This window comes from Bos indicus x Bos taurus, chromosome 14 (assembly GCF_003369695.1).
Source record: "Bos indicus x Bos taurus breed Angus x Brahman F1 hybrid chromosome 14, Bos_hybrid_MaternalHap_v2.0, whole genome shotgun sequence".
Lineage (NCBI taxonomy): Eukaryota > Metazoa > Chordata > Mammalia > Artiodactyla > Bovidae > Bos > Bos indicus x Bos taurus.
The window spans coordinates 73,659,216-73,682,330 of record NC_040089.1 but is presented as its reverse complement, the minus strand read 5'-3'; the positions used below and the strand labels follow the sequence as shown (position 1 = coordinate 73,682,330).

Sequence of the window (23,115 nt, the reverse complement as noted above, 5' to 3'; positions counted from 1 at the left end):
AATTGATCATAGGAGGCACATAAGAAAGTTATACTACTAAAAACTAGTCAGCTGATAGTACCCTACTAGATTTTATTTTCTAATGGGTTCAACACACAACTGGGGTCATTTGATCTCTGGGTTGGAAAGACCCCCTGGAGCAGGAAAAGGCAACCCATTCCAGTATTCTGGCCTGGATAACTCCATGGACAGAGGCGCCTGGGAGGCTTCAGTCCATGGGGTCACAAAGAGTCAGGCCAACTGAGCGACTGAGCACACACACATGTCATTACTTTAAAGTGTGTTCACTGCTGTCACTCTGCTGAGCAACCGAACTATAGAACCCTATGAACAAGTGAAGAAAATCGAAACCTGTCTGAAGGTACTATACTGGCCCACTTCAGGGCAAAGTTTGAACTATCATCTATGATTCAGGTATGTATGATAGGTTGTGTTAGATTTTCTGGGAAATGCCAACCGTACCCAGCACGTGGACCTGCCTTCCATCAGTAACGGAAAACACCTAGCCCACACAGACGCAGTTAAACTCTCTGCTGTTTAATTGTCTTAAGAAACCTCTTTATGTTCATGTAGAACCAGTCTGTAACACTTTTATTCTTCTGGAAAAATACTTTCTAAACAAAGTCCCCCAAACATTAGTCTGGTTAGACAATCCCCTCAAAACTGTTTCGACATCTTAAAATGTTTATACATACTACATAAAGCTTCCTCTTGGATCTGAATATTATTTAATCATTTATAAGAAATTAAGTTTAATTATTTTAATTGTAATAATTATTTAATAGTTTAACATTAATATTTAATTATTATTATTTTAACACATTATATACTAAAAGTGCTAAAGAATATACCTATAAAAATTCTGCTTAATTTTTTTATCCTAGCAATTCCTTATAATCTTGGAACTCTTTACTCACATAATACTTATTATTATCCTGTAAAATGAGCATTCTAATGAATATGCTTTGGAAAATGCAAATTTAGCTTTTCTCAACACTATCCACGGTTCCAGACAGGCTGTTAAATGAATACTGTGAATAGTGTGAATTTCTAGTAAATACAATTTTAGCATTATGGCAGTGATATTATATTACATTGTATTATTTGTTATAAATGAAAAATATCATTGAGGACACAGTCCATTATAATTTTAACCCATGGGAATGATTTTGTCTTAGGTCTCAGTATTCCAGTAAAAGCTGTGAAGTTTTCAGAAAACATCACAAATATCTTGTAATAGATCATGTTTTCTTCTTTTTATTAACCATAGAAGGCTCACTGTTAAAATTCAGTCAAATTTTAACAACTGCACAGGACTGAATATTATGCATACTTATATTCTTATATATGACTTCATCATATTTCTGCCCTATTTTTCATCTTCTTGATTTTGCATGTTTTAATTTTCAAAGCTACTGGACTTTGTAACTTGTCTCAGTTGCTTATGGGCCTTGTAAACCAAGGCTGAAACAAGGTATGGAATAAGTAGATGAATTTTCCTATTAGTTAAAAGTCTGAAGGACAAAGACTAACACGGAGAATCTAAGATTACTTGGATTGGCATAATAATAATAATGATGAGGTGATGTTCTCAAGTGAGAATGGAGGGCTTATTCTTTGTAACCCTCAGCATCCATCATTAGTCTGAGACTCTCAAAGGTAATAGCCACCCTAGAAGTATCACCAAAAACTTTGTTTTCTGGGAATTTTGAAATCATCTTTAAATACCATGGGTGTTAATACAAAACACCCGTTCCTGCCAAAGACATAAAATTTTAAAATCATAATTACTATGCTAATAAGATTCACGTGCTTGCACTGAATGTTAAGTAAGTTACAAGTTCATTTCTGGCTTACATAAAACTTAGTGATTTTCTTCCAAGGGGAAAATATTTAAACCCCAAATTTTTTACGCATAAATGTATAAAGTTATGTCACATATATCTATTTAACCTCTTGACTTAGATCATTCTCTAGAATTCATTTCTAGATGATTCCAAAAATTAAATATAAAGCTTTATAACAGCTGTTTTTAATTTTATTTTTTCCTCATACCCTTATCTATCCTAATATCAGTTTGGCCAATTCTCTCTCAAATTCTTTATGCTATTCATAACCACTGTCATCATTTTTCTGAATAATAAAGCCTAAATATCTTATGTCTCTTCAGACTTGCCCATATGCAATAAATTATATACATAACATCCACAAATACATTTTAATTATAAATCTCTGTTTTAGCTTTCCATTACTCTTAGGATAATGTCACTTCAGCTAGCCTAGATGCTTCTATATATACACTAAGAACATTCTGTATTTCCCTGCTGCAGCCTAAATGCTGCTGGTGCTGCTGATGCTAAGTTGCTTCAGTCATGTCTGACTCTGTGCGACCCCATAGATGGAAGCCCACCAGGCTCCGACGTCCCTGGGATTCTCCAGACAAGAACACTGGAGTGGGTTGCCATGTCCTTCTCCAATGCATGAAAGTGAAAAGTGAAAGTGAAGTTGCTCAGTCGTGTCTGACTCCTGGCGACCCCATGGACTGCAGCCCACCAGGCTCCTCCGTTCATGGGATTTTCCAGCACATAATTCTTGTTTTAACTGTCTTTCTCCTGCTATTATTGGAAAATCCCATGAGGGCAGGAACTGCACTTTCCTGTTTCCCAAGCATGTAACCCAGTGTCTGGTACACACTCAATATTTATTTTTGAACAACTGAAGTCAGCTCACTTATAATGTGGTTTGCAAAGATGGGCTCGATAAAGGACAGAAATGGTAGGGACCTAACAGAAGCAGAAGATATTAAGAAGAGGTGGCAAGAATACACAGAAGAACTGTACAAAAAAGATCTTCACGACCCAGATAATCACGATGGTGTGATCACTGACCTACAGCCAGACATCCTGGAATGTGAAGTCAAGTGGGCTTTAGAAAGCATCACTAAGAACAAAGCTAGTGGAGGTGATGGAATTCCAGTTGAGCTATTTCAAATCCTAAAAGATGATGCTGTGAAAGTGCTGCACTCAATATGACAGCAAATTTGGGAAATTCAACAGTGGCCACAGGACTGGAAAAGGTCAGTTTTCATTCCAATCCCAAAGAAAGGCAATGCCAAAGAATGCTCAAACTACTGCACAATTGCACTCATCTCACATGCTAGTAAAGGAATGCTCACAATTCTCCAAGCCAGGCTTCAGCAATATGTGAACTGTGAACTTCCTGATGTTCAAGCTGGTTATAGAAAAGGCAGATGAACCAGAGATCAAATTGTCAACATCCACTGGATCATGGAAAAAGCAAGAGAGTTCCAGAAAAACATCTATTTCTGCTTTATTGACTATGCCAAAGCCTTTGACTGTGTAGATCACAATAAACTGTGGACAATTCTGAAAGAGATGGGAATACCAGAACACCTGATCTGCCTCTTGAGAAATTTGTATGCAGGTCAGGAAGCAACAGTTAGAACTGGACACGGAACAACAGACTGGTTCCAAATAGGAAAAGGAGTATGTCAAGGCTGTATATTGTCACCCTGCTTATTTAACTTACATGCAGAGTACATCATGAGAATCACCGGACTGGAAGAAACACAAGCTGGACTCAAGATTGCCGGGAGAAATATCAATAACCTCAGATATGCAGATGACACCACCCTTATGGCAGAAAGTGAAGAGGAACTGAAAAGCCTCTTGATGAAAGTGAAAGAGGAGAGTGAAAAAGTTGGCTTAAAGCTCAGCATTCAGAAAACGAAGATCACGGCACCCAGTCCCATCACTTCATGGGAAATAGATAGGGAAACAGTGGAAACAGTGTCAGACTTTATTTTTTTGGGCTCCAAAATCACTGAAGATGGTAAGTGCAGCCATGAAATTAAAAGACACTTGCTCCTTGGAAGAAAAGCTATGAGAAAGTTCAATAGCATATTAAAAAGCAGAGACATTACTTTACCAATAAAGGTCCGTATTGTCAAAGCTATGGTTATTCCAGTACTCATGTACGGAGGTGAGAGTTGGATCATAAAGAAGGCTGAGTTCTGAAGAATTGATGCTTTTGAACTGTGGTGTTGGAGAAGACTCTTGAGAGTCCCTTGGACTGCAAGGAGATCCAACCAGTCAATCCTAAAGGAAATCAGTGCTGAATACTCATTGGAGGGACTGATGCTGAAGCTGAAACTCCAATACTTTGGCCACCCAATGTGAAGAACTGACTCATTTGAAAAGACCTTGATTCTGGGAAAGATTGAAGGCAGGAGGAGAAGGGGATGACAGAGGATGAGATGGTTGGATGGCATCACTGACTCAATGGACATGAGTTTGAGCAAGCTCTGGGTGTTGGTGATGGACAGGGAAGCCTGGCGTGCTGCAGTCCATGGGGTTGCAAACAGCTGGACTCAGAGACTGAACTGAAATGAACTGAGTTTATTCCCTTAACTCCAAGTTTCATATTTAAAAATCAGAAAAATTTTGATAAATTGTAATAAGAATATTTCTTGAATCTAGAATCAAGCAAGGCCATTGCATGAGGCTGTACGTTTTGTGCTCTACTAAGGAGGTGAGGGTAGGAGGTAGGTTCAATTGCTCACTAAGCCAAGATACCCAAGTTGCTCTGCCTAGAGGACAAGGTGCTTGTTTATTATTGGCCTATCCAGAGAGGCCCTTTTTGCAAATGAATGAGTCAGAGGATTCACCTTATATGTAATTTACAAATAATGCAGTATATTATTAACTGCAGTTCTGATTAACTATCTTTCTTTAAAAAAAGGCTTTATTTTAATCTGTTGGTCAATTTGCACTTGGACCAAACTATAAGACTACAAGCAGTGGTCAAATCTGTGTGATCATGACCTACATTGAACAGACTGATGTCTCTGACAGATGTCTTGTTACATACCAGGAATGTGTTTCCACAGTGCCCACACACGACCCTTGTACCTTCTGGTTGCACGGGCAATGCAGGTTGAGCGGGCTGCTCTTCAGAAACAAGCATTACTGGGCCAAGGTTAATTATGCGTCTACTGTGGAAAGAGAAAGGGAAAACCTCATTATCCCACAAATGGAGAGAGGGCAAAACCTATAATATACGGCCCAAACATGTGATACAGCATTGAAAATAAGATACTCTTGCTTTATAAATTAAGTGAATTAAGTTTCAGCTTTTAGGGCCAAAATCATAGAAAATAGCAATAGTCAATATTTTAAAAGTAACAAAATAAGATGGAATTGGACCTAATCAAATCACCTTAGTGAGTGAGTATAGTGAAGTCACTCAGTTGCGTCCAGTCTTTGCGACCCCATGGACTGTAGCCTACCAGGCTCCTCCCTCCATGGGATTCTCCAGGCAAGAGTACTGGAGTGGGTTGCCATTTTCTTCTCCAGGGGATCTTCCCGACCCAGGGATTGAACCTGGGTCTCCCGCATTGCAGGCAGACACTTTAACCTCTGAGCCACCAGGGAAGCCCTTAGGAACCATTTAACTGCTCCATATAATTTCAAATCTTATCATTCCTCATCTTACCTTATCTTATCCTATCTAGGAAGACAACCTGAGTTTGATAAAAGACTAAAGAAGTTAAAATATTCTAAATTAACATTTATATGTGAGCCATGAAGATACCAAAGTGCTGAGTCAAACAAAATTTTTCTGGGTAGGCCAGTACTCCTTAATATGTATTTAATAAGAGTTGGACAGAAAAGAAAATGGTAGGCTCCTTTCCTTTCTGTTTCCCCCGCTACCATTACCTAGGGTTTCAACTGACTAACATTAAAAATGACAGAAATCACAGGGAAAAAGTACAGTTAAGGTTTTGATATACTCCTGTTTGGGCACTACATATGGCATTTGGCAGGGGCAAATAACTATAGAATTTATTTAAGTAGATTATACTTAACAAGGACTTCCCTGGTGGCTCAGACGGTAAAGCGTCTGCCTACAATGCGGGAGACCTGGGTTCAATCCCTGGGTCAGGAAGATCTCCTGGAGAAGGAAATGGCAACCCACTCCAGTATCCTTGCCTGGAAAATCCCATGGACGGAGGATTGTGGTGGGCTACAGTCCATGGGATAGCAAAGAGTCGGACACGACTGAGCAACTTCACTCACTCACTCACTCATACTTAGCAAAGACTAGTGTATTAACATGTGGTAAAGTGCACAATGATTACTAAAACACTTCCAAATCAAGATGAAATATGTCAAAGGTTCAAAGATAAACTAATCAGTTATTTTTAGTTAAATATAATGAGTCACTGATTTATTACAGTGCATTAAATAGTTATATAACATCAAGATAACTTGAATTGTTCATTCAAGAATATTGGTTTATGAATACTTGTAACCATTAATTTCAAACTAAGCAGTATCACTCCTTTAACAAAGAAAAAATACTGAAGGTCTTATAATTACTTTGAGGATAAAGACTGTTTAGAACAAACCCTGCCACATAATGAATCTTTAATAAGGACTTGTCAAATGAACAAATGAATGAATAGATGAATCTTTATGTCTTACCAATTGGGTCTTGGACATCCTATTCGCCGTGATGTGTCCTTACAAATGAGGAGACAATTACAAGGGCATCTAACGTATTTCTTCCCTGCTGGGGGATTTTTGATTGGCTAGATAAGAGAAGAAAATACAAACGAAGCGAATTAACTGAAGTACAGATTGCCAAAGCTTGCTTGTGTATAAAGAGGAAATGAATCCTAAAAATCTAAAGCTGCACATAGTGCTACCAAAGTACAAATTAAGGAAAATTGCATCATAAATGATTTATTTCATTGAAATATAGTTGATTCACAACATTGTGTTAACTTCCACTGTACAGCAAAGTGACTTGGTCATACACATACATATTCTTTTTCATATTCTCTTCCATCATGGTTTGTTGATGGAATGTTTCACATTCTCTTCCATCATGGTTTGCTGACAGAATAGTGAATATAGTCCCTGGTGCTATACAGTAGTGCCTTGTGTACCCATCATATATACCAGCGGTCCACATCCTTTTTGGTACCAGGGGCTCGTTTTGTGGAAGACAATTTTTCCATAGCCTGGGGGGAGGGTGCGGTGCCAGATGTTTCAGGTGTATTACATTCATTGTCCTGCTGCTGATATGACAAGAGGTGGAATTCAGGCAATAATGTGAGCGATGGGGAGCAGCTGCAAATATAGAGGGAGCTTTGCTCACTCTGCCGCACTCACCTCCTGCAGCGTGGCCCAGTTCCTGACAGGCCACAGACCAGCACCAGTCCGTGGCCCAGGGGCTGGGGACACTGGGGACCCCTGCTGGGTCTAAGAGTTCGCATCTGCTAGTCCCAACCTCCCAGTCCTTCCCTTCCAACCCCCTGCCCTTTGACAAGCGCAAGTCTGTCCTCCATGTCTGTGAGTCTGTTTCTGTATCATGTCTTAGACTTGCCACTTGTAAATGGCATCAGATGGTGTTTGCCTTTGTCTTTCTGACTTACTTCTCTTAGTATGGTAATCTCTAGGTCTAGACATATGTATATCTCACCTCTTCTGTATCCATCCATCCATCAGTGGATGTTTAGGCTGTTTCCATGTCTTGGCTATGGTAAACAGTGCTGCTATTCTACCTTTCCAGTTTAGATATATGACTAGATATACGCCCAAGAGTAGAACTGCTTGATCATATGGCAACTCTGATTTTAGTTTTTTTGAGGAACCTGCCACACTCTTTTCCATAGTGGCTGCACCAGTTTCCATTCCCACTAACAGCGCATGCTGCTGCTGCTAAGTTGCTTCAGTCGTGTCCGACTCTGTGCGACCCTATAGACGGCAGCCCACCAGGCTCCGACATCCCTGGGATTCTCCAGGCAAGAACACCGGAGTGGGTTGCCATTTCCTTCTCCAATGCATGAAAGTGAAAAGTGAAAATGAAGTTGCTCAGTCGTGTTCGACTCTTCGCGACCCCATGGACTGCAGCCTACCAGGCTCCTCTGTCCATGGGATTTTCCAGGCAAGAGTACTGGAGTGTGTGGCCATTGCCTTCTCCAAACAGTGCATGAGGGTCCCTTTTTCTCCACACCCTCTCCAGCAATTATTACTTGTAGTCTTTTTAATAATGGCCATTCTGACAGGTGTGAACTCATTGTAGCTTTGATGTGTATTTCTCTAATAATTAGCGATGAATCATAAGTGATTTTAAACAGCTCAAGTATTTGGAAACACTCTATAAAATCTGGGGGACCGCAGAGATTGAATTATGAAGGGCATGTTTCAAAATTAGTTTGTATTGGCCTGGAATTGTTTTCCATTTGAAGTTCACAAGACAGGATCATCTATCTGCCTGGCCAAGGGTTTCTGCACATGTCTGAGGAAAGCAAGCTCAAGAAGAATAGTAGGGAAAGAGGAGCTTATCACAAATTTGAGACTTATTATAGCTCTTAATGCAAGTATTTCTTCACAGTAAATTTAAAAGCTAGACTAAGTAACACAAAAGAAAACACTCCTTTCATTACAAGGATGTAAGCTTGTTAAAGTAAATAAGCTATAGTGCAGAGAGAGGAACAGAACACCACTCCTGTGGCATACTTGCCAAAGATGTATAAGCTGAATCTAATCATGAGAGAGCATCAGACAAACCCGAACAAGGAACATTCTACAGAATATCTTACCTGTATGTATAAACTCAAACCCAAAACAATAAAGTAAATGGCATTGGGATCATACTTATCAGTAATTACCTTAAACGTAAATGGGTTGAATGCCCCAACCAAAAGACAAAGACTGGCTGAACGGATACAAAAACAAGACCCCTACATATGTTGTCTACAGGAGACCCACCTCAAAACAGGGGACACATACAGACTGAAAGTGAAGGGCTGGAAAAAGATTTTCCATGCAAATAGGGACCAAAAGAAAGCAGGAGTAGCAATACTCATATCAGATAAAATAGACTTTAAAACAAAGGCTGTGAAAAGAGACAAAGAAGGTCACTACATAATGATCAAAGGATCAATCCAAGAAGAAGATATAACAATTATAAATATATATGCACCCAACACGGGAGCACCACAGTATGTAAGACAAATGCTAGCAAGTATGAAAGGAGAAATTAACAATAACACAATAATAGTGGGAGACTTTAATACCCCACTCACACCTATGGATAGATCAACTAAACAGAAAATTAACAAGGAAACACAAACTTTAAATGATACAATAGACCAGTTAGACCTAATTGATATCTATAGGACATTTCATCCCAAAACAATGAATTTCACCTTTTTCTCAAGCGCACATGGAACCTTCTCCAGGATAGATCACATCCTGGGCCATAAAGCTAGCCTTGGTAAATTCAAAAAAATAGAAATCATTCCAAGCGTCTTTTCTGACCACAATGCAGTAAGATTAGATCTCAATTACAGGAGAAAAACTATTAAAAATTCCAACATATGGAGGCTGAACAACACGCTGCTGAATAACCAACAAATCACAGAAGAAATCACAGAAGAAATCAAAATTTGCATAGAAACGAATGAAAATGAAAACACAACAACCCAAACCTGTGGGACACGGTAAAAGCAGTCCTAAGGGGAAAGTTCATAGCAATACAGGCACACCTCAAGAAACAAGAAAAAAGTCAAATAAATAACCTAACGCTACACCTAAAGCAACTAGAGAAGGAAGAAATGAAGAACCCCAGGGTTAGTAGAAGGAAAGAAATCTTAAAAATTAGAGCAGAAATAAATGCAAAAGAAACAAAAGAAACCATAGCAAAAATCAACAAAGCCAAAAGCTGGTTCTTTGAAAGGATAAATAAAATTGACAAACCATTAGCCAGACTCATCAAGAAACAAAGGGAGAAAAATCAAATCAATAAAATTAGAAACGAAAATGGAGAGATCACAACAGACAACACAGAAATACAAAGGATCATAAGAGACTACTATCAACAATTATATGCCAATAAAATGGACAACGTGGAAGAAATGGACAAATTCTTAGAAAAGTACAACTTTCCAAAACTCGACCAGGAAGAAATAGAAAACCTTAACAGACCCATCACAAGCACAGAAATTGAAACTATAATCAAAAATCTTCCAGCAAACAAAAGCCCAGGTCCAGACAGCTTCACAGCTGAATTCTACCAAAAACTTAGAGAAGAGCTAACACCTATCCTGCTCAAACTCTTCCAGAAAATTGCAGAGGAAGGTAAACTTCCAAACTCATTCTATGAGGCCACCATCATCCTAATACCAAAACCTGACAAAGATCCCACAAAAAAAGAAACTACAGGCCAATATCACTGATGAACATAGATGCAAAAATCCTAAACAAAATCCTAGCAATCAGAATCCAACAACACATTAAAAAGATCATATACCATGACCAAGTGGGCTTTATCCCAGGGATGCAAGGATTCTTCAATATCCACAAATCAATCAATGTAATACACCACATTAACAAATTGAAAAACAAAAACCATATGATTATCTCAATAGATGCAGAGAAAGCCTTTGACAAAATTCAACATCCATTTATGATAAAAACTCTCCAGAAAGCAGGAATAGAAGGAACATACCTCAACATAATAAAAGCTATATATGACAAACCCACAGCAAACATTATCCTCAATGGTGAAAAATTGAAAGCATTTCCTCTAAAGTCAGGAACAAGACAAGGGTGCCCACTTTCACCATTACTATTCAACATAGTTTTGGAAGTTTTGGCTGCAGCAATCAGAGCAGAAAAAGAAATAAAAGGAATCCAAATTGGAAAGAAGAAGTAAAACTCTCACTATTTGCAGATGACATGATCCTCTATATAGAAAACCCTAAAGACTCCACCAGAAAATTACTAGAACTAATCAATGACTATAGTAAAGTTGCAGGATATAAAATCAACACACAGAAATCCCTTGCATTCCTATACACTAATAGTGAAAAAACAGAAAGAGAAATTAAGGAAACAATTCCATTCACCATTGCAACGGAAAGAATAAAATACTTAGGAATATATCTACCTAAAGAAACTAAAGACCTATATATAGAAAACTATAAAACACTGGTGAAAGAAATCAAAGAGGACACTAATAGATGGAGAAATATACCATGTTCATGGATTGGAAGAATCAATATAGTGAAAATGAGTATACTACCCAAAGCAATTTATAGATTCAATGCAATCCCTATCAAGCTACCAACAGTATTCTTCACAGAGCTAGAACAAATAATTTCACAATTTGTATGGAAATACAAAAAACCTCGAATAGCCAAAGCGATCTTGAGAAAGAAGAATGGAACTGGAGGAATCAACCTACCTGACTTCAGGCTCTACTACAAAGCCACAGTTATCAAGACAGTATGGTACTGGCACAAAGACAGAAATATAGATCAATGGAACAAAATAGAAAGCCCAGAGATAAATCCACGCACATATGGACACCTTATCTTTGACAAAGGAGGCAAGAATATACAATGGATTAAAGACAATCTCTTTAACAAGTGGTGCTGGGAAATCTGGTCAACCACTTGTAAAAGAATGAAACTAGAACACTTTCTAACACCATACACAAAAATAAACTCAAAGTGGATTAAAGATCTCAACGTAAGACCAGAAACTATAAAACTCCTAGAGGAGAACATAGGCAAAACACTCTCTGACATTCATCACAGCAGGATCCTCTATGACCCACCTCCCAGAATATTGGAAATAAAAGCAAAAATAAACAAATGGGACCTAATTAACCTTAAAAGCTTCTGCACATCAAAGGAAACTATTAGCAAGGTGAAAAGACAGCCTTCAGAATGGGAGAAAATAATAGCAAATGAAGCAACCGACAAACAACTAATCTCAAAAATATACAAGCAACTCCTACAGCTCAACTCCAGAAAAATAAATGACCCAATCAAAAAATGGGCCAAAGATCTAAATAGACATTTCTCCAAAGAAGACATACAGATGGCTAACAAACACATGAAAAGATGCTCAACATCACTCATTATCAGAGAAATGCAAATCAAGACCACTATGAGGTACCATTTCACACCAGTCAGAATGGCTGCGATCCAAAAGTCTACAAATAATAAATGCTGGAGAGGGTGTGGAGAAAAGGGAACTCTCTTACACTGTTGGTGGGAATGCAAACTAGTACAGCTACTATGGAGAACAGTGTGGAGATTCCTTAAAAAACTGGAAATAGAACTGCCTTATGATCCAGCAATCCCACTGCTGGGCATACACACTGAGGAAACCAGAAGGGAAAGAGACACGTGTATCCCAATGTTCATCGCAGCACTGTTTATAATAGCCAGGACATGGAAGCAACCTAGATGTCCATCAGCAGATGAATGGATAAGAAAGCTGTGGTACATATACACAATGGAGTATTACTCAGCCATTAAAAAGAATACATTTGAATCAATTCTAATGAGGTGGATGAAACTGGAGCCTATTATACACAGTGAAGTAAGCCAGAAGGAAAAACACCAATACAGTATACTAACGCATATATATGGAATTTAGAAAGATGGTAACAATAACCCTGTGTACGAGACAGCAAAAGAGACACTGATGTATAGAACAGTCTTAAGGACTCTATGGGAGAGGGAGAGGGTGGGAAGATTTGGGAGAATGGCATGGAAACGTAAAATATCATGTATGAAATGAGATGCCAGTCCAGGTTCGATGCACGATACTGGATGCTTGGGGCTGGTGCACTGGGACGACCCAGAGGGATGGTATGGGGAGGGAGGAGGGGTTCAGGATGGGGAACACATGTATACCTGTGGCGGATTCATTTTGATATTTGGCAAAACTAATACAATTATGTAAAGTTTAAAAATAAAATAAAAGTAATTTAAAAAAAATAATATCTTACCTGTACTCTTCAAAATTGTCAAGGCAATAGAAGACTAAATTTCAGATTAAGGAAGATTAAAGAAACATAGTAACCAAATGCAATATATAATTTGTATATATTTTTATAATTTTAATAGTATTAAATATACTTATATTTATATATTATATAACATATTAAATGTATTTAAATTTTAAAAATATTTTTTAATTGACTTCTGGATCTGATTTTCTTTTTTCACTGAAACAATTGGGCAAACATGAATTAACTCGGGACACTCCCAGCGGTCCAACGACTAAGACTCTGCACAGAGCTGGGGTTTGCTAACTGGCCAGGGAGCTAGATCCCACATGCACAACTAAAGGTCCTGTGTGCTACAACTAAGACCCAGGACAGCCAAATAAATACATAAAAATAAATATTAAAAAAATCATGAATTAAGTCAAAAGATTAGATAACTATTATATCAATGTTAATTTCTGATTTTATAATTTACTATAATTATATAAGTGAATGCTCTTTTTATTTTTTTAAGGAAATTCACATATTTAGGGCTTGAAGTGCACAATGTCCACAATTACCTTAAAAGGTTCTTAAAAAATTATTTATTTATTTGGAGACAGAAAGCTACTTTGTAAAATATCAATATTTACAGAATGTGGGTAAAGAACCTACCCTATGGGAATTCTCCATACTATGTACTATTATTGTTCTAGCTTTCTATAAGTCTACAATATGTGTTTTTTTTAAGATTTAAAAATTTTAAGTAAATAACCTTGGGAGAAATATGTATAAGTCAGCAATACGTCAACTGTAATTTATTAAACGATATTATAATAGAATCTGACAATATAAAATATCCAGAATATATTGCTATACAATATAAAGTATCAAGAACCAGAATTTGTGTTAATTTCTCTAAATTCATATTTACCATTAAGTAAACATGTTGACAGAGCTTCCCTGGTGGCTCAGACAGTAAACAATCTCCCTGCAATGCAGGAGATTCGGGTTCTATCCTGGATTGAACCAGGGGTTCTCCATGGGTTGGGAAGATCCCCTGGAGAAGGCAATGGCAACCCACTCCAGTATTCTTGCCTAGAGAATTCCATGGACAGAGGAGCCTGGTGGGACATGACTGAGCAACTGACTGACTGACAATGGAATGTTACCCAGCCATAAAAAGAATAAATAATGCCATATGCAGCCACATGGATGGCCCTAGACATTATCATACTAAGTGAAATGTCAGGCAAAAAAAAAAAGGCCCATATCATACATTATTGCTTGTACATGCAGTCTGAAAAAAATGATACAAATGAAGTTATATGCAAAATATAAATAGACCCATAGACGTAGAAAACAAACTGATGGTCATCAAAGTGGAAAAGGTGGAGGAATGAAGGATAAATTAGGAGTTTTGGATTAAATACACATACATACCATATATAAAACAGATAACCAATAAGTACCAACTGTATAGCACAGAGAATACACTCAATATTTTATAATAACCTATAAGGTAAATGAAGATGAAAATTATGTATATATATATATATATATATATATATATATGAATCACTTTGCTATACACTTCGAAGTATCTCAGCTGGTAAAGAATCCCCCTGCAATGCAGGAGACCCCGGTTTGATGCCTGGATCAGGAAGATCTGCTGGAGAAGGGATAGGCTACCGACTCCAGTATTTTTGGGCTTCTCTGGTGGCTCAGCTGGTAAAGAGTCCGCCTGCCATTAGGGAGACCTGGGTTTGACCCCTGGGTTGCTAAGATCCCCTGGAGAAGGGAAAGGCTACCCACTCCAGTATTGTGGCCTGGAGAATTCCATGGACTGTACAGTCCATGGGGTCGAAAAGAGTCAGACACAACTGAGCGACTTTCACTTTCACTTTCAAACTAATACAACATTGTAAATCATACTTCAGTAAAAAAAAAAAAATTGCAAGGTAAAGTAACAAGTTCTGATGTAGAAACTGCAGCAAGCTATTCAGAAGATCTAGCTAAGCTAATTAATGAAAGTGGCTACACTAAACAACATAGTTTCAACATATTTTCTTCTTCCCTATATAGTAAAAACATGTTATCTAGGATCTTCACTTTCACTTTTCACTTTCATGCATTGGAGAAGGAAATGGCAACCCACTCCAGTGTTCTTGCCTGGAGAATCCCAGGGACGGGGAAGCCTGGTGGGCTGCCGTCTGTGGGGTCGCACAGAGTCGGACACAACTGAAGCGACTTAGCAGCAGCAGCAGCAGCAGCAGGATCTTCATAGACAAAAAGGAAAAAATAGTGCCTGATTTCAAAGCTTCAAAGGACAGGCTGACTCTCTTGCTAGGGGCTAATGCAGCTGGTGACTAAGTCGAAGCCAACGCTCATTTACCGTTCTGAAAATCCCAGGGCCCTTAAAGAATTATGCTAAAACTGCACTGCCACTAGAACAAAGTCTGGACGACAGCACATCTGTTTACAGAATGGTTTATTGAACATTCTAAGTCCACTGTTGAAACCTACAGCTGAAAAAAGATTCCTTTCAAAATACTACCTCCTATTGATAATGCACCTGGTCACCCAAGAGCTCTTATGGAGATGTACAATAAAATTAAGTTGTTTTTCATGCTTGCTAACACAACATCCATTCTGCAGTCGATGGATCAAGAAGCAATTTCGACTTTCAAGTTTCATTTTTTAGGAAATAGATTTTATAAGGCTACAGCTGCCAGAGATAGTGATTCCCTTGATAGATGTGTCACTGTGGATTTAACCAACAGTCTAAATCCAGTTCTCTGAAGTGATGAGTTCATACAGGATCAATAAAATTTGGCTACTTCTGGACATAAAGACGGAGAAGGCAATGGCAGCCCACTCCAGTACTCTTGCCTGGAAAATCCCATGGACGGAGGAGCCTGGTGGGCTGCAGTCCATGCAGTCGCTAAGAGTTGGACACAACTGAGTGACTTCACTTTCACGCATTGGAGAAGGAAATGGCAACCCACTCCAGTGTTCTTGCCTGGAGAATCCTAGGGATGGGGGAGCCTGGTGGGCTGCTGTGTATGGGATCGCACAGAGTCGGACACGACTGAAGCGACTTAGCAGCAGGACATAAAGAAAACTGGACTGGAATTTTTATATGATTGGTTGTTGTTCAGTCACTCAGATATGTCTGACTGACTGTGACCGCTTGGACTGCAGCACGCCAGGCTTCCCTGTCTTTTACTATCTCCCAGAGTTTGCTCAAACTTACGTCCATCAAGTCAATGATGCCATCCAACCATCTCCTCCTCTATCATCCCCTTCTCCTCCTACCTTCAATCTTTCCCAGCATCAGGGTCTTTCCCAATGAGTCAGCTCTTAGCATCAGGTGGCCAAAGTATTGGAGTTTAGGCTTTAGCATCAGTCCTTCCAATGAAAATTCAGAGCTGATTTCCTTTAGGATTGACTGGTTTGTTCCCCTTGCTGTCCAAGGGACTCTCAAGAGTCTTCTCCAGCACCACAGTTCAAAAGCACCAATTCTTTGTCGCTCAAACTTCTTTATGGTCCAACTCTCACCTCCTTACATGGATACTGGAAAACCCATAGCTTTGACTAGAGGAATCTTTGTAGGCAAAGTGATGTGTCTGCTTTTTAAAATATGCTGTCTAGGTTTCTCATAATTTTTCTTCCAAGGAGCAAGTGTCTTAATTTCATGGCTGCAGTCACCATCCAATGTCACTTTGGAGCCCAAGAAAATCAAGTCTGTAACTGTTTCCATTTCCCCCCATCTATTTGCCATGAAGTGATGGGACCAGATGCCATGATCTTAGTTTTTTGAATGGTGAGTTTTAAGCCATCTTTCTCACTCTCCTCTTTCATTTTCATCAAGAGGTTCTTTAATTCTTCTTTGCTTTCTCCCATTAAGATGGTAAAGTATCTGCCTGCAATGCAGGTAGACCCGGGTTTGATCCTTGGGTTGGGAAGATCCCCTGGAGAAGGGAATGGCAGCCCACTCCCAATATTCTTGCCTGGAGTATTTTGTGGACAGAAGAGCCTGGTGGGCTACAGTCCTTCAGGTGGCAAAGAGCTGGACACGACTGAGCAACTAACACTTTACATGATTACTACCCCTAATAAATAAAGAAACGTAAATAATTGTGAATATTCTAGAGAAAATGAATAATATTTAATTAGATTGCCTTGTATGGAGTTAGTAATATTACAAGGGAGGAAAATAAGGTGGAAAGAGAGAACCCAACACTTTAAGGAATGCTCTCAGGCTTCCCAGGTAGCACTAATGATAAAGAGCCTGCCTGCCAATGCAGGAGAGGTAAGAGATGCGGGTTCAAACCCTGGCTTGGGGAGATCCCCTGGAGGAGGGCATGGCAACCCACTCCAGTATTCTTGCCTGGAGAATCCCATGGACAGAGGAGCCTGGCAGGCAACAGTCCACAGGCTCCTCTGGAAAGAGTCAGACACAAATGAAGTGACTTAGCATGTACGTATATTTAAGTGTTCAACTGAAAAAGAAAATAGCTGGTTTTGTAGGTATGATTTATTTATAAAATAAAGTTCCCTAAATGATATCCCTTATAAAAATGAAATATATTGCTTCATGACTGAAGGTTTTATTTTATAACTTTTCCATAAAACATATAAAGTCCTCCATATTCATCTTTTATGGTTCTTAGAGACACAATAATCATTGGTTGACTTTTTAAAGACTTTTTCTAAGGAGAAAAAAATGCAAATGCCAAAAATAAAATTATTAATTAATTCCAAATTTTGAGAGATTGAAAATTTTAAACTAAAGCCTAACCATGAAAGCAGAAATATATTTAATTTAACCAGTATACACTTAACCAGTTTATTACTTAAAATCTTAAAAATCTTACTTAAAATTTAGTTGCTCTTCCCAAAGTTCAGGAAAAAAAAATGCCCTTAAATTTTTAAAATATTTCACTAAATTAATATAAAAAATGGAATAATATACAAGCTGTTAATAAGCACTTCAACACAAATGTCAGTAACAAACTCACAGTCACAAAGTCCCAGAAAAACTATATATCCTACAGGTGTAAACAAGTTTAAATAATTTTCCACATAAGAAGTACAAAGTTCACATTTATAGGAACTTCAGTATATTTCATTTTGGTAAAAACCAGAATAGATTCAGTTCCGATGTGGATAACACTGAAGATAATTATAAACGATTGTTCACATTCAGCCTTATTTTTGAAAATAAAGAGCCAAATGGCATTACATTTAAATAATTCCTCATGAAATTTTCATAATGGAGTTAGCTTTAAACACTGGAGGCATCCTTGTATGATAAAAGAGAAACAGCCAGAGAGAAGAAAGAAACATTAAAAAAAAAAAAAAAGGCCATCTCTGTATCCAGCCCACATCTACTTTTAAGTAACATTATTGACACACTTTTTTAGGGACAAGGTTTTAAATAATAATTTGGGCTTTATTAATGAAAATCCCCACTTACCGTAGCTTCATTGCAAACTGTGCACTTAACCACATGCTGGTGAAGCTTGCCATCCAAATTGATGAGAGACTGGCACACACGGCAGTTTATGACTGGGATTCCGCTGGCATCTGGGCTGACAATGGCTGTATACGGAGGCGGGAGTTCCGCTGAAAAGACAGTAGCCACCGAATCAGAGTCTCAGAGCTATTACGACTGATTTGAGCATATGAGCAATAGAAGTAAAGCAGGAATCTATTAATAAATATCTCCGGTTCTTTATGTTTTTAAAGCTGGCCAACATTATATAGTTTCAGAACAGAAACACACATAGAACTATATCATAAAGTAGAATAATTCCTAACTCCTAAAATCCAAATCACACTTACCTGGGTTCACACCTTTTATTAGCCTATACTCAAACCATCCACTCCATTCCCATGTGCAAATGCCTAGAGTTTATAATAGGAAAGTGATGATTTATGTCTAAAGTAAAAAATCTTACACTAATGATCTGACTCCTATGAAACAGAAATAGTCAATGAGGACAGAGTTTCTAAATCACTTATATATATGCATAAATGGTGTAGTTGCTGAGCTCTGTTTATACTAGAACCAGTGTAATAACTGCTGAGTATGACAAGAACAAAACAGGGGTTTGGTGGCAGTCAAGAAGAGATAAAAATGAACTTAGGAAAACTAAACTTATCAACAAGGAACATGTTCTAATTTAATGGAACTATGCTAGTTTCAGACAAAAACAAGAATGAAATAAATTCAACAATTTTTGTCTCAAACTTTCACCTAACATTAAAATTCTAGGAAATGCTTCAATGTATTTATGGGTAAAAATATGTTACTTGGGATTTAGTAGAAATGCTGCAAGAAAAAAATGGTTTAATAGATGAAACAAAAGCAGCAAAATGATGATATTTATGAATATAAAGACACAGAAGATATTTTCTTCTTACTACTTTGTGTGTGTTTGAAAATTCCCAGAATACAAAGATACACAAGCACACACACACAAACATACATGCACACACACAGACACACTGTTTTTTGAGAGTCCTTAAGTTGACCGATTGGGTGATTGGGTAAAGGGTAGAAGCCCAACTTCAGAATTGTGTTCCTCAACCAGAAGTATTATTTGTTACAAAAGTCAGAGGAAAGGAAATTAAATATACTATACCAGGATGGAATTTCTAAAGGGGACTTGCCTAACCTCATTGTGTGGCTATTTTAACTGCAGGCATAGGAGGCCCTTTCAAGGCAAAGTCTTGTCACAGGCCACCTAGAAAAGGCTACACCTCAATACATGATCGAATCCCCGGTAAAGAGAACTGATACATTCAGAGGCTTCTGTGACACTATAAAATACAATCACTGTAGCTAATCATGAAAGGAGATATTTTTGAAATAGAGATTTTTCTATCCACTGGATTAGATTCTGAACTCTGTGATACTTTGAGCTGATAGAACTGAGTTAGAGAACAGCACATTATGGTATGTTCAAAATACCACATCTTACACCTGGCATGCTTGGGGTACATCATGGAGATATTTTTAGACTTAAAAAGGATTAGCAACAAGTGATATTCATTCAAATATTCATAATAAGCCAAATTTCTGCAGCAGCCAAGGCTCTGAAAGAGGCCACATTGGAAATGATAATATGCACACATCTCTGGGAGGCTTATACCAGAATTCTGCCAAACACTGAACTTAAAAAGAAGCTATAGATATCTAAATTATAAAAATAGTTTTAAATCCTTGGAAGAATTTAAGGCTCATACACAGTGACCTGTAATGTATTAATGAAGAAGAAAAAAATGGGTTAAAGGATCAATGTGTTAGCAGTACATTTGAGCCCTTGCAATTTGTAGATTACTTTATCAGAACTCAATAAAGAAAGGATTGTCCCGGCAAATAGAATACACACCTTACTAGAAATTCAAGACACACTGCCTGGTATGCAACAATAAATATTGTTTTAATAATATTAGCAATACCATTATTAATAAAAGCTTCTTCTTTTGCCTTGAGGATGAGGGGGAAAGGCCACATATTAAAGCCACAAATAAGGATGGCAAAATCCATCCATTTCAACAGGCAAAAGTTTTGCTCAATGGAATCTCCTAAAGAGTTCAATGGTTGATCTTCTGAAGCATTTGAAGTCTATCAGAACCAACAAAATCCTGTGAACTTTTCCTTTAAGATTTGCACTACTTAATTTTTACCCTGTAAAAAAAGAAAAACTTTCAATGACAAAAATACGCTCAAACCTTCTGGAGGTTTGGGAAATCGAAGGAATGTGTAAAGAATGAGTGAGGATGAGAAGTCTAATGGGACTCATGGGAGAGACTAAAGCCTCCACGAGGCTAGGGCCATATCTGACTTGCTCAGGTCAGATTCAGTGCTTGTCATAGTGCCTGGTCTATGGCAGATGCTCACTACACATTTATGGAATGAATGGTGGGTGAATAAGTGAATCACTGAAATTTAATGGACTCATCTATTTCTCTTGGGAAAGTGACACTAAGTATATTACCACCACTCTCCTTAAAGAGGAGCTGGGATCCTAGCACCGGAGCACAGCTTGATTGTGAAAAAGGCTTTCTCCTACATGTAGACTAACCTCTCCAAAACATGCAGAGACCGGGAGGGGATTAGGAGACACTGGCCTGGTCCACCATATAAGTACAATCAATCCAAGAGATCAATAGAATGACAGATGTTACAGCCTAATTGCTCCACTAAACAGTGCTTTCAGGCCTACCGATTCAATTTTCTGTCCGTTATTTCAGCCCTAAACTGATTTAGAGATATATCTTGTACTTTTATCTTAAGGAAACCTTTACCTACAACTACAACTCCTCTTGAAAAGGACTTGTGATTCTAGAAATTTGTGTCACAGTCTGTAAACCTGCAGTAATTAGCAACTTAGATGGTTCATTTTATTTCCTTTCACTTTAAAGCAGCCAACAGATCACCACTATTATATCTATTTTAAATGTTTGCCCTGGATAAAAAGTCCACGGCAATTTCAGAATGTGGGATCATTGGATATTAAGAGACACAAAAGTTCTTCATTTTGGAAGAGTCTTACTTGTTATTTAAACAATGATCATTTTTTCTATGGAGGTTGTCTATGTGAAAAATCTTTTTCCTCCATATGAACAGTATTTATTAGAGCAGTAGTCTTCAAAGCTGAAACCACCCCCTACAAAGTTCCAGAATTATACAATGTTAGAAATTTATGCAATCTTAGTCTAATACATAGCCTAATTTATTCATTTTATGGAAGATAAAACTGAAGCCCTAAAATTCTACCTTTTGGATAGACTTTTATACAGCACTTCAGCAAAACCAAGAGCTGACTCTTCCCTAGAGGTCTCTCCATGATGAAAGCTACTTCTCTTAATGAATAATGATTTAATATATGGAAAAGACGTAAGGACTAGTTAAAGGGGATTTGGGGATAAGAAAGAATACTCAGGGAAAATGAAGATTAGAATATGATATGAATAAACAATTAGTTCATGATAAAAATTTCATAGAAAAACAGACTCGATAAAATAATATACACCACAAGGCACACATAATGGTCTTCCTTAAAGCACTCAAAAAGAGCCATTATTATTCTGTAAACCCAAGTGATCAAATTACACTTTCCCATCATAAACAATGACCTGAAACGTATCTATTTCATGCCAAAAAAGTCCCTCTTTCCAGCTAAGTCATTCTGGTAAAATAATCCCTACTTCATTTTTTACCAGATGTACCCAGATACAGCATTTTAAAGGTTGAAAATGTTTTGCTGTAGAACTCTGGTCTTTATTACCTCAGTTATCCCTTTATAAATCTCTGCAATGACAATATTGTCCAGTTTAATTCACTTACTTCACTAATATACTCTTTATATGCAGTCGTTCAGGCTCTTGACAAAGATATTGTATTGGAATCGAAAAGTAACGTCAGATTAAACTAAGAGATATTTTATAACACTATGATTATAAGATGAGCAAGAAAAGTATAAAGAACCAGCCAGTAAGGAAAACTCTGGCTTTATCTCCTCATAGGATCTTTGTAAAGAGTCAAGATAGGGACAGGGTGCACCCAGGTGCTATGGAATACGTACTTTCTGTATAAAATGTCTCCAGTCCAGCTCAACACAAAGAAAGGGAAGACCACCTTCTGTTCCTACCCTCTCTGAAACCAAAGGAATAAGATTATTCCAAGAGACTCCTTGGTTCTTCTAGAACCATTATTCTCTCAGAAGGATTCATCTGGCTAAAGCCAGTTTGCAAGGTAAATGAGCTAGCTATTAGGTTATCAACTCTCAGCTCCAAATTCACATTCTACACTTTGTCATACTGGAACTAAAACTCTGCAAACCACATTTTTTCTTTGCCAGTTGGCTGCAGCTTATATTCTGTTAATAGAGGTGATTAAACAGAAACTGCAAGGTTAAAGAAAAAAGAAGGGACTCGCAGCACGTTCCCCAGGTATATAAAGTCTTTCTCCAGAGCTCAGAGACATCAGCACCAGCTGGTTGGTCCCTCTTGGAAGTCATGTTTCAATTATGTTCCACTAAATTACTAAATTTTTTTTTTAATTTATTTTTTAATTGGAGGAAAATTGCTTTACAACATTGTGTTGGTTCCTGCTATACAACAATGAAAATCAGTCATAATTTATATATATATATATATATATATATATATATATATATATATATATATATATATAATGCTCAAAATTCTCCAAGCCAGGCTTCAGCAATATGTGAACCCTGAACTTTCTGATGTTCAAGCTGGTTTTAGAAAAGGCAG

At 37.7% G+C, this 23,115-nt stretch overlaps 1 protein-coding gene across 1 annotated transcript in view; it reads right to left on the bottom strand.

The window, feature by feature from the left end:
* PIP4P2 (phosphatidylinositol-4,5-bisphosphate 4-phosphatase 2) overlaps positions 1–23,115 on the bottom strand; it is a 73,910-nt gene that overhangs the window by 25,707 nt on the left and 25,088 nt on the right. Inside the window, exons 2-4 of the mRNA XM_027561588.1 lie at positions 18,302–18,450; positions 6,507–6,613; positions 4,891–5,014 (exon numbers count right to left, since the gene is read on the bottom strand). Coding sequence (XP_027417389.1) covers positions 4,891–5,014; positions 6,507–6,613; positions 18,302–18,450 — 380 coding nt within the window. The remainder of the gene's footprint in view (positions 1–4,890; positions 5,015–6,506; positions 6,614–18,301; positions 18,451–23,115) is intronic.